The sequence below is a fragment of the Aspergillus japonicus genome (genome assembly GCF_003184785.1).
Source record: "Aspergillus japonicus CBS 114.51 unplaced genomic scaffold BO86scaffold_39, whole genome shotgun sequence".
NCBI lineage: Eukaryota > Fungi > Ascomycota > Eurotiomycetes > Eurotiales > Aspergillaceae > Aspergillus > Aspergillus japonicus.
In genome coordinates, this window is record NW_020291676.1 from 119375 (window position 1) to 130877 (window position 11503).

General features: G+C 55.9%; 4 protein-coding genes across 4 annotated transcripts; 2 read left to right on the forward strand and 2 right to left on the reverse strand.

The window, feature by feature from the left end:
- Positions 1-715: 715 nt before the first annotated feature.
- Positions 716-2007, reverse strand: BO86DRAFT_135606 (uncharacterized protein). Its single transcript, XM_025666139.1, has 2 exons — positions 1988-2007; positions 716-1928 (listed from the first exon to the last, which is right to left on the reverse strand). The coding sequence occupies exon 2, from the start codon at positions 1838-1840 to the stop codon at positions 941-943; it is 900 nt and encodes a 299-aa protein (XP_025525890.1). The 5' UTR covers positions 1841-1928; positions 1988-2007; the 3' UTR covers positions 716-940.
- Positions 2008-3187: 1180 nt separating this feature from the next.
- Positions 3188-5519, forward strand: BO86DRAFT_390623 (LLM class flavin-dependent oxidoreductase). Its single transcript, XM_025672434.1, has 8 exons — positions 3188-3567; positions 3627-3767; positions 3838-4048; positions 4111-4123; positions 4179-4238; positions 4324-4880; positions 4957-5134; positions 5205-5519. Exons 1-8 carry the CDS (start codon positions 3504-3506, stop codon positions 5427-5429), a joined length of 1449 nt encoding a protein of 482 aa, XP_025525891.1. The 5' UTR covers positions 3188-3503; the 3' UTR covers positions 5430-5519.
- Positions 5520-6934: 1415 nt separating this feature from the next.
- On the forward strand, positions 6935-7503 carry BO86DRAFT_411198 (ester cyclase; the record flags this gene model as incomplete). Its single annotated transcript, XM_025674563.1, has 2 exons — positions 6935-7117; positions 7186-7503. The coding sequence occupies 2 exons, from the start codon at positions 6935-6937 to the stop codon at positions 7501-7503; spliced, it is 501 nt and encodes a 166-aa protein (XP_025525892.1).
- Positions 7504-8080: 577 nt separating this feature from the next.
- On the reverse strand, positions 8081-11307 carry BO86DRAFT_317057 (uncharacterized protein; the record flags this gene model as incomplete). Its single annotated transcript, XM_025668153.1, has 4 exons — positions 8081-9456; positions 9506-10094; positions 10142-10917; positions 10974-11307. 4 exons carry the CDS (start codon positions 11305-11307, stop codon positions 8081-8083), a joined length of 3075 nt encoding a protein of 1024 aa, XP_025525893.1.
- Between the last annotated feature and the right edge of the window lie 196 nt (positions 11308-11503).

The following is an 11503-nucleotide window of genomic DNA, read 5'->3' on the forward strand; positions in this document are numbered from 1 at the left end:
CCCCACAGTAACGCGGGAAGATCGTGAGTCCGGGGGAGTCTTAGTCCGGGGATTCGCCACGTGCTAGGTCATTCTCTGGGATGGAAGGCAATACGAGACGGAGGGCCTTGGCATGGCTTGGATGCTTGGCTGGTAGGGGGGTGAAGACTTAGATTCGATGCTGGGCCAGTGCCATTTGAAATGTACTGTATGTGTCTTCATAGCGAGACAAAAGTTTACTCCCAGGGTAGCCGTCAGGACGGCGTTGTAGGTAATTCTAGCACAGAGCCGAACTTATAATGAACAGCCTGTTTTTAAGAATCTGCATAGCGAGACCAGATACGACAGTTGGAAACGAAAGACATATCCAGGCTATCCTGAGCGGTATTCATGGTGGGATGAATAGAAGGCCACTCTGAACGTGTTGTAGACTACAGAACAGACCACCCAGCTCACGCGATCAGATATCGAACCAAGCCCTGATGGCACCACTGCGTGCAGGGCCGAAACGCAGACTTGGCGTGGGCGCGGAGATGTCATCCTCCGGGTGGCGCAATAGCCTCTTGTCGACGAACGACAAAGTTACCTGAAGGATTGATTGCCAGTCGCTTGATTGGATAGATACATGTTAGCGAGGGTGTGATGCAGCCCTTGCGCACGGCTACACCTCGCCTCATGCTTCTAGATTAGTCCTCATACATTGTGCAAGAATTATTGCCCTATCTGGCCCCGAAATGCCAGATACCATAACGGCAGATGCAGCTGGTTTGCAGTGGCGAACTGAGGGGGCAGCCCTTGACCTGGCCAGTTGACCTGGACACAGCAGAAGGATGCAGCTTGGCATACAATTCGTCTCGCATTGTCCTAGGTGGTTTACTTCGGGACTCTGGAGACACCCGATATAGTACATTATTTCGAACAGCGTGTTTCTTTTGCCGAACAAACAACCGATACAAGAATATCACCAAAACGCCCGCAGTACTACCATAGCCACGCCTATCGCCAATGAACCAGTAAGCGAGAGGCCAGCAGGTGCCGCATTCTCGCTGCTAGTAGTCGAGGCCGCGGTTTGATCCGCGATTTCAGTACCAGTAGAGCCCGTAGTCGTGGCTGCAGTTCCAGTGTCCGTAGCAGATGCTGACAGGGCGGACGACGAAGACGATGCCTTGGGACACACGTTGTTGTACACGTACTGCTCCGGATCACTGCTGCAAGTCGTCGCAGACCCAGCGTCGTACGTGCCGTTCGGGTAGATCCAGCAGTTGCCCGAGGCATACGTCGAGTTGTCTGGGTTCTCGGGGTTGAAGACGACATAGCTGCAGGAGTCGGCCTCGGCACAGAGACTCAGACATTCTGGTGCACCGGTACTCGCGAGGCAATCATCGAAGCAGTCGCTGGGCGCCGGGTACCCGCAGACCGAGGCGACAGCCGTGGGAGTCGCGGTGGCGGTGCAGGCGCCAGCAGTGGTGGTGGTTGCGCTCCCGCCCGAACACACGGGCTCGCTATAGACAGAGAGGTAGGGATTGCTGCAATCGGAGCTCCCCTCGCTCGCGTTGTAGGATTGCCCCGGATACACCCAGCACGTGCCGGATCCGGTGAGAGGGTCGCCGGCGGCGAAGATCACGAAGCTGCACGGAGGGTGGGCGCTGCAGTAATCCCAGCAGTAGGCCGTGCTCCCGCTGGCGATGGCAAAGTCGTCGCCCGGGGCCGGGTAGTCGCACAGAGTCGTGATGAGGGAAGCTGTACAGCTTGCTGCGGCGGCAGTGGTGGTGGACGTAGAGGTGGTGGAGGTGGCAGTGAGGGCTGCTAGAGCCTGTGGTACCGTTAGGGCGGTAGCGACCCAGAAAGGAACGGTCTTCATGGTGAACTGGTAGCAAGCGCAGTCTGTAGGAAGGAAGTGAATGTGTCTAACAGTGGGCGGAATGTCGGTTTTTTAATCGGCGCGCTGACTGCCATGGAATAAGTACTGTCCCCCGGTGGAAAGGGGTAACAAGCCTGGTTAACCAACCATCCCACAGACTAGCAGAAACAAGCCCTAGCGTAGTAGATGAACGGTGGAGAAATCTTACATACTACTGGGCACTTGAAGCCTTAATGGACAACTGATTGGAGGGATGAGGATAACCAGGGCCGACTCGGCAAAAGTGGGGTCGGGGATCGGGGCTGAGGCTTGGCCCCGATCAGACCAAGGGCAGATGAAGCGAAATTGTCCGTTCCCAATATGCAATAGTGTTACGCTAGTCAGGGCCGGTGTCAAGTAGCTCCCTGCAACAATCTGAGAGGATACGGAATGGCCAATGATGTTCGAGAGTCTGCATTTGCCTTTACCTGCGGGGGCTGTTCTGTAGTGCCTTTGCGCAGTGCGCCCCGAGTCTGTTCACGTGACATTTGTAACATGTCAAAGAGGCCTGGGGCATAGTTAGACGAGGATATTGTGCCATGTATTCTTGGTTATGGATCGGAGTTCTTGAGATAAGCACTAGTTTCCGCTGGCGCGACCAAATATGGCATATGATAGGGACTAGGGGCCAACTACTCGGCTTCAGAGAGCAGAAGCCATGGCGAAGGTAAAGGGGGAAAATGCGTCTCCAGGGTTAGTCCTCCACGCCTCTACGGCAGCATACAACTTTGGTCATCTAGCAGGTGTTTGAAGAGAATACTGTGCATGATGGCCTATAAATAGTTTGCAGAGGCCCTTCTCTGGATTTTTCTAAGCCATGTCCATGTAGAAGATGTTAACTACCAATCGAATTATATGTGGAAATACGCATTGCGAAGTAAATCTACACAGCGCTGTAAAAGATGTGGCTCATTCACCACCCTTTACAGACCCTGTATGAACCATAGCTGTTCCGCTCAGCCATATAAAGTCACTAAGATGGTTCTGAGGCATAGAACTCGGGATCATGGCGGGAAAGTTTTATGTTAGGGATATTTTGTTACTCTACCCTTGATGCCAGCCAGATGCACGTTATGCACCCTCTAGCGTGATCAACATAGCTTCTTATACCATCACGTATTTACATTAGGTGCTCTGGCGATCTAAAATTGATATTGTAATTTCTCGGCCGACACGCAGATGTGCTTGCTTGAAATGTAGCAGACGTGTTGGAGGGGCATTGCGTGACCGGGCTGCGCGTTGGCGGCATCGACTCAAAAGTAGGGCAACGCATTGGTCGCAGCTCCGCGACACCTCAGCCCTAACCACCGCATAACTCGAGCTACTCATCTATCGCCCGGTCTGGTTGACTATCGTTCTCGGGTAGATATCTAAGTCTGAGGTCTAAGTCTATCTATCGCCCGATACTGATCACTCTGTACCCCAGAGCCGGGAATGACCCCTACTCCCCTCGTTATCACGCCATCCCGGCCCACATTGATGCTACGCACGCAGATCAACCGCACAACGCCCGGACAGTATAAAGGATTCGAAACAGTCCCGTCCTGCCTACATTCATTTCTGCAAAGGTCCGGCTATTATTCTTACATCTACAGCAACACCGAGACTATACCACAACACAACAATGACATCCGCCGAGCCCCCGCGCCCGCGCAAATCTCTCATTCTCAACGCCTTCGTTGAGATGTGTAAGTCTGCCCCCTTCTCCCCTACACTCCAGCTCTCAACAGAGGCTAACTCCCAACAGGCAGCGGCCACCAATCCCCAGGTCTGTGGCGCCACCCCGAGGACGAATCGCACCGCTTTAACGACATCGAGCATTGGACGGAGCTGGCGCAGCTGCTCGAGGCGGCTAAGTTCCACGGCATCTTTATCGCGGATGTTCTTGGTAACCCCCCTCCTCTCCCCTAAGTTCCTTCTCAGGAAAATCAAGAGATCAAATGCTGAGAAAGTAACAGGCGGCTACGACGTGTACAAGGGCCCCCGCAATCTGGGGCCGGCGATCGCCTCGGGCGCGCAGTGGCCGGTCAACGAGCCGCTGGCGGTCGTGCCGGCGATGGCGGCGGTGACGAAGAGCATCGGGTTCGGGGTGACGGTGGCGACGACGTACGAGCAGCCGTACCACCTGGCACGGCGGTTGTCGACGGTGGACCATTTGACGAAGGGCCGGTATGCTTCCCTTTGCTTGACCTACTACCGGGTGTTTTACGTTTCGCTAACTGGGTTGATAGTGTCGGTTGGAATGTATGCACCTACCCGCTGTCCCTCTGTCCCAGGGAACAGTTCTAACAGAGAATAGGTGGTAACAGGGTACCTCGACTCAGCGGCCCGCAACTTAGGGCTCACCGAACAGCCCCAGGTATCCCCACCCTTACCTACCCCTTATCCCTAAAACAAACCCAAACCCACCCCATCGCCAGACCAACCACTGACAACCCCTCCAGCACGACACCCGCTACGAAACCGCCGAAGAATACCTGCGCGTGACTTACAAACTCTGGGAATCCTCCTGGCGCGACGACGCCGTGCAACTCTCCCGGTCCACAGGCATCTACACCTCCCCGGACCTCGTCCGCCCCATCAACCACACCGGCAAGACCTTCACCGTCCCCGGCCCGCACCTCTGCCAGCCCTCCCCGCAGCGCACGCCCGTCATCCTGCAAGCAGGCACCTCCAAGGCCGGGAAGCTCTTCGCCGCGCAGCACGCGGAGGCGATCTTCGTCGCGGGCCACTCACCCTCCGTCGTCAAGAACAATATCGCTGAGATTAGGGAGCTGGCTGCCACGCAGTTCGGGCGGGACGGCTCAAGCATCAAATTTCTGGCGTTGTTGTGTCCCGTCCTCGCGGCGACGGCGGAGGAGGCGCAGGCGAAGTTCAGGGAGTATCAGAGCTACGGGGATGTGGAGGGGGCGTTGGCGTTGTTCGGCGGGTGGACGGGGATTGATCTGAGTACGTATGGCGAGGAGGAGGAGTTGCGCGGGGTGCAGAGTAATGCGATTCGGTATTTCCCTTCCCTTCCATCTTCTCTGTCAAGGAATTGGTGAGCGGGACATTAATGATATGCTGGGTGTGTGCAGGTCTGCCGTGGAAGGCTGGTCGAAAGCCACCCCCGAAGTCGCCAAATGGACCAAGTCCACCGTCGGACGGCATATCACCGTCGGCGGGCTGGGAGCCACGCCCGTGGGCACGCCGGTGCAGGTGGCCGACGAGATGGAGCGGTGGGTCGCGGAGGCGGATGTCGATGGGTTCAATTTGGTATGCTTACACTTTCGCTCTCGCTGGGTACCGCATCAGGGTAAGGATACAGCAATACTAACAGGCACAGGCATACGCCATCAAACCCGGCTCGTTCAAGGATATCATCGACCTGCTCCTGCCCGAGCTGCGGAGCCGGGGTCTCTTCTGGGAGGACTACGCCGTCCCGCGCGGCACGTATCGCGAGAATCTGTACGGCAAGAAGGGGCAAGCGGGGCCGCCGGAGGATCACCCTGCTGCCAAGTATCGGTGGCATGCCGGGGTGGCGGCGGAGGAGCATCAGATTCCGGAGTAAATCCGTGTCATATGTGGATGAGGGCTTGCTCGGGATTGCAGTACATAGGAAGCATCATAGCTATACCAGTGATTATAACGAAAAGCAAAAAAGGAACATCGCTGCGTTCCGCAGGTCACTAGTGTCGCATACGCCATAACCCAGGGCATCAGATTCTCGGGTTCTCTGGGAACCAGCTGGGGTTAATATGGAATCCTGGTCCATCTTGAGCAGAGGATAGCAAGTCAGCAGACCCAAGCCCCAATCCGGCTCTCTGACCAACCCAACTTCAACTCCACGATCAACATCCCCAGCCCCATACGGCACAAGTATTCCCACTGCAACCAACCCATACTCCGCCGGCCTCTTTCCCCTACTCCCGAGGGTGTCCCCCATAACTTGTTCCTGTGCTGAATCAAGCATTAGCACCGTGGCTTTCGCTATTCGCGCATTCACGCCCCAATGAACCAGAATACCCCTGTATCTCATTTTGCCTTGGCAAAGAATTCTCCATGGCGCCCTCTATACCTGCCCTGTTTCAAGGGGAATGGCATCATCACGGGCTTGATCCAGTGACGAGCCGCAGACCGCAGCATCTCGCGCTGGATGCGCCAAGCTGCAGGTCGACTACCCTGGATCCTCGGGGCCGTCATGATCAAGGGCAGATACGGAAACCTGATCTCGGTTACATCCCCGTGAGGGTGCATATGCTGCTGCCTGGAACCATGAGATGAAACAGAGCCTCCCAATCCGGTTGCTGTCGCAGACGTGATAAGAAGGTGCTCAATTGCGCCTTCGATGCGAGGGGACTCGGAGTCCCTGGGACGGTGAAAACTTGCGCACCCCCCGAGACCCACCCCACCGCCTCCTCTTCCTTTTTTCGACGGTGTTTCCGACAATGGTACCACCACGACGTGGCAACCTTATTCTGGCCGCGAACTCTATCATGTCGAAGGACATCTGGAATAGGGTCGGCGCTGGCAAGATGACCCGATTGTAGGATGTCAAGTCTGTTGAAGCATTCGTTGGCGGCGGTCTGAGTAGACATTGCGAGGATATTGACCCGTGTGGAGATATCGCGAGCACACCTGATGATAACACTCATTGGAACCCATAAATCATGACCACGGCAACCCGCATACTTGCTCTCGAAGTGACCAATCAGGACAGTTGCTTGCAAGACTCAGGTTGTGCTGTCTAATTTCCAGAATTAGTATCCGATCAGCGGACTAGACCCATGATGAAAGCGAAATCGTCGAAGGACCTAGATTTCCAAACAGGCATCTGATTTGTGAATTCCAAGTCAATGACCACATAAGTCGAGAGGTAATCTCGGGAGGCGATTGGCTACTTTGATCGCAATGTTTTTGCCCAGCCGAAGACTAATGCAGTGCGGGAACGTGCCGTGGATATATAAGATACTTCGTAGAGTCTGTAAATGCTCCAGTCAAGTTAAGCACAGGTGACACTTTCAGAATTCGCTCCTTCTGAATCTCCTCCATACATACCATCCAACCATCAACCCCATGGCCACCCAGCAGGAAAGAAACAAGGCCGTGGTGCAGAGATACTTCGACGAATATTGGGGCAAAGGGAACGTCGATGTTGTGGACGAACTCTGCACCGACGACTTCGTCATCGACTATCCCATGCACGGCCCGCGTCGAGGCAAAGAAGCGGCCAAGAGAATGCTCACCGAGTTTCGCGAGGTAGGATCTCCCCGCAAAACACCTAGCATCATGTGTGCGACAAACGGCTGAATCCCGATCGCCTACAGGCGTTCCCAGATGTTTCCTTCCACGCCTACCAGTTTCCGCTGATCGCCGAAGGGGACTATGTGGTCGGTCGCTGGATCGGGGGAGGGAAACATTCCGGGAGAGCCTTTGACGACCTTGCGGTGGGAACGCTGGATCAGCCCAATACGGGTAAACAGGTGCACTTTTCGGGGACGACCATTTTCACCTTGAAAAACGGCAGGATTGTGGAGGAGATTGGCGAGGAGCAGGCGTTGACGGCTCTCCAGCAGCTGGGGTTGGTGGCTCCCCCGAACCCAGGCAAAGAAGTTCAATATGATGCGGAGGGGAACCATGTCTGATGGAGCAGGGAATTTGATGTGCAGATGATCAAGACCCCCTTTGCTATCGAGGTCGGTGAACATTGCTTGCTCGTTACCTGTTAGCTGGTACGGACTTTTTGTTCTTCTTCATGGGGCTATAGCACACATTCTATCCGATGGCTAGATAGGTATTGATTGATCTGCTTATTATTCTTTCAGCAATAGCACATAATTCCAAGAGAGACAGAATCTGAATCGGGTGTTGTTCTCACCAAGCTCCACACTACTACTAGAAGGCACTGTTCTGCTCAAGACAGGCACAGTACGTAGGATGGTAATAGCTTCGGCATGCTCTCCTATCTATCAATCAACTGCCAGCTAGTCTACGTGATCGCTCCTCGGCGAAATACTCGGAGTCTTTTAAAAAACTGCTACTGTATCTCCTGCTGGACATGTTGACCATCGATGACATATTGGCCTCCTGATATCAATATCATACTCCAAAGGGTACCGGAAGTGAAAAAAAAAAAAAAAAAAAAAAGCTGGAGAAGACCCAACACAGCCTTCGAAATATGCCGACAGCCTGTATTAGGTAAATCGACTTTCTGCCTTGCCTCTAGCTGTCCAATTCAACCTCGCCCCCAAGCTCAACCTCCACAACCTCATACGGCACCACCCAGGCTGTTCCAACCAACCCATACTCCGCCACCCCCGGCAGCGCCGCCGTCTCCGCCGCCCCCTTCCCCCCACTCCCAACCACCCCCCAATACGCCCGCAACACATTCCCCAACGGACTCGCCACGACCACCTCCACCGTATTCCGGCCGGCTCGGACCCACGCCCCGATATCCTTGCGGGCCGCGCTCAGATCCACCGGCCCGATCGCCTGCCCGTTCACCTTCACCCGGACCGCGTGCGAGATTCGGCCCAGGTCGAGGATCGCGCCGCCCCCGCCTTGCTGTGTGTGCTTTTGCGAGAGGGTGAAGGTCGCGGTGTAGTAGCCTATTCCGGACACGTTTTGGAGGGCGGGGTTGAGGCTGGACCATGGGAGGAGGGTGTTGAGGTCGGGGTAGGTGGTGTTTGTGCGGGTTGGGCCGGGGGTGATGTTGTATATGTCGGGGGGTGGGGTCCAGGATTCGAGGGTTAGGGTCCAATTTTTTAGCTGGATGGGGGGCGTGAGTATGGGGTTTAGGGGGAGGGTTTTGTTGCTGCTTGTGGAGAGCGGGAGGGTGAGGGGGGAGGTGGAGTAGGTGCGTTTGAGGGTTAGGGTTGTTTGGTTGTGCTGGGTGGAGAGTGTTGCTTCGGGGAGGGTGGTATGCTGAAGGTTCGGGATGGGGATGTGCGGTGGTGGTGTGTTGGGGTTAGGGGTATGATGGAAGCCGATGATCAGGGTTTGGTTGCCTGCTAGGTTGATGGGGATGGTCGTGTGCGCGGCGCTTTGGTTGTAGATGGCGATTCCGGAGACAGCCCCCGTCCAGGCGTCATACACGTGTGGTGTGCCGGTTGTTGCGAAGGTGATGGTCCCGCTTGAGGCGGTACTGCTGTTCGCGGGTCGGCCGGCGGCGTCGTTGAAGATGTAGATGTAGGAGGCTTTGGTGGTGGGGTCGTAGCGCCAGGTGGTGTGGACTGTGTTGTTGGTTGCGATGGCTGTCCGGGGATGGAGATTGAGAGACTGGAGGGTCTGGGCGAGATTTTGGTCGGATACGAGGTGGACGTTGAGGAGGGAGGTGATGTTCTGGAGGAGATGCAGCGCCTGCGCCTGTCCCTTGGGATCGTATCCACTGAAGGTGGAGGGCAAACCGCCTGGAAAGACAATTGGGAGACCTTCATGTGCATATTCAACCAATTTGGCCACGCCATTCACTGTCAACGTCTCGTTCGCCCGCACAACCAGAGCCTTGAAAGCCTGTCTGTTCGGCGCTAAGATGCCGTTGGCGACATATGCCTCCGGGAGGTTGAAGTTATCAGGGCTGAGGTATTCATAAGTGTAACCTACATTTGTTAGCAAAGACATACAAATTCAGCTGTGGCAAATGCTTACCTGCATCCTCAAGATCACTCGCCGCATACAACGTCGCAATTGACTCATACCCAGTGGTGTTCTTCGCCCAGAACGCAATATCCACCTTGGGGATCCCGATCTGCGCCACCCACTGATTCCGCGCTACATAGTCAACCCAGTCCGAGTAGAACTCGAATGCAGGTTGCCGGGGCCCATGCATCTCCGAGAACAGGTACGCAAAGGTCGTGAACCCCGGCCAGGTGGTGTTGCCATAATTTCCGCCCATGGGCCACCCATGCAGGATGAAGTTGTTGACCGACCCCGCCAGGGACCGCTTCAGACCCCAGAGAAGCTCGTCGATGGTCTCCTGGTACACGGATCCCATGATCGCCCCCGCTTCGCTGGAGACAATCCGCTTCCCGGCGAGGTGTGCCGGGCCCGCGAATTGTCGGTACCCATCCAGCAAGTTGTTAAACCCCAAGGTCTCGGTTTCTGGGCCGTTGACGGCGGGGATGTTGGCGAGCATGTCCATGGGCATGTTGTAGACGACCTGGGAGGACCATTGGACCCCCAGGCCGTTGGACCACTCGGCCAATGCTCTCAGGTATTCGGCGTTCAGTTCCGTCAACTGCGGCACGTTAGCCCTAGTAGCTTGATCGGCCGGAATGCACGCACGGTCTGCTCGTAATCCTGCACATGGCTTTTCCCTTCGTCTGCTTCATCCGTGACATATGTCACATTCGAGGACTGCACGCCCGAGCCCACCACAATGGGAAGATACTTGAGGATATTGTACCCGCGATTCGCCTGAAAGGCCTGCGGAAGGTGGGGCGTCCACCAGGTGGCAGCCTTGTATTCTTGGCTATCCTCCCACATGTAGTTGCCTACCTCGTGGAGGAGCTCCCGCATCTCCTCATCCAGCAGTGACTGCTGCCAGAAGGAGGCCATGAGCTGAGCGCCCTTGACTGAAAAATGGTCCACCACCCAGGAGCCGTTCTGCGACCACGTCTTGATGGGGGATTGCGGGACTGCCACGGGCACGTCGGCGGGACTCTGGACCTCCCGGTAATCCGCGTGCACCAGGTAGTACGCAAAGAGGTGACTCTCCGTTGTAGTAGCCGACTGCGAAGATGAGATTTCAACGTGTCCGTTGCTGCTGACGGAGCCTGTGACGTCACGCAGGGAGTCCGTGGCTAGGACCTTTACGCTGCCACTGGATGACTTGACCGACCCCGTCACCGCGGCGACGAGCTGGCCGGTACCCCAGCCTGGTAGCCTCCCTTCAAAGCCATCAGTAGTCGAGAAAGTGGCATTATGTGCAGCTAGATCCCACAGGAGAGCTTCATCGTGATATGGCGCCGGGACCCCGGCCCCTTGGTTCGGGCCGACAGCGAAGTCGACCACGAGTCCAAGCTCTTTCGCTGTCCGCAGCACCGTGAGGGAGAGGTTCTCTGGAGCATATCACTAACTGTCACAATCAAAGCACATTAGGTGACCGAGAACTCACTCCAGGCCGGACTGCCGAACCCGTACTCCGTCCAGTCCGCCTGCAGCGGCGCCTGCAACCCGCCCCCAAAATTGTCGGAGTCGCCATAGTTGTAGTATCCCAGCAGTTCGAGGCCCCCGGCACCGGACTTCGCGATATCTTTCAAGTCTTGTTCCACGGTGCTGGGGCTGACAGATGCATCGTTGACCCAGTACCGGAAGCGCGGCCGCACGAGGTTCGAGGGGTTTTGGAAGGTCCCGTAGTCGAGGTCAGCCAGGACCTGGTCGTTGGTGCCGTGGGCGGAGGTCCCAGGTACAATGAGAGCTGAAGCTACTAGGAGGAGCAGGTACAGCATTGTTCTCAGAATCTCTGCTCAGCCTCTTGCTTGACTTGTGGACCGCATCGCGAAGCTCAGTCTTTATACTTCTCTGGCCTTGGCGAAGGTGCAAGCTCGGATATCCCGACAGTGTTTTACCTTCGGGGTAGAGATCAACCGAGGCAGCAGTAGCCAAGAAAGAAGTGCATATCGCTCATTCAGCAGTTTGCAGAAG

Coding starts and splice junctions, on each gene's coding strand:
- BO86DRAFT_135606 (XM_025666139.1), bottom strand. CDS start 1,840: ATGAAGACCGTTCCTTTCTGGGTCGCTACCGCCCTAACGGTACCACAG.
- BO86DRAFT_390623 (XM_025672434.1), top strand. CDS start 3,504: ATGACATCCGCCGAGCCCCCGCGCCCGCGCAAATCTCTCATTCTCAAC. Junction 4,239..4,323: donor GGCTCACCGAACAGCCCCAG/GTATCCCCACCC, acceptor CAACCCCTCCAG/CACGACACCCGCTACGAAAC. Junction 4,881..4,956: donor GTGCAGAGTAATGCGATTCG/GTATTTCCCTTC, acceptor GGGTGTGTGCAG/GTCTGCCGTGGAAGGCTGGT.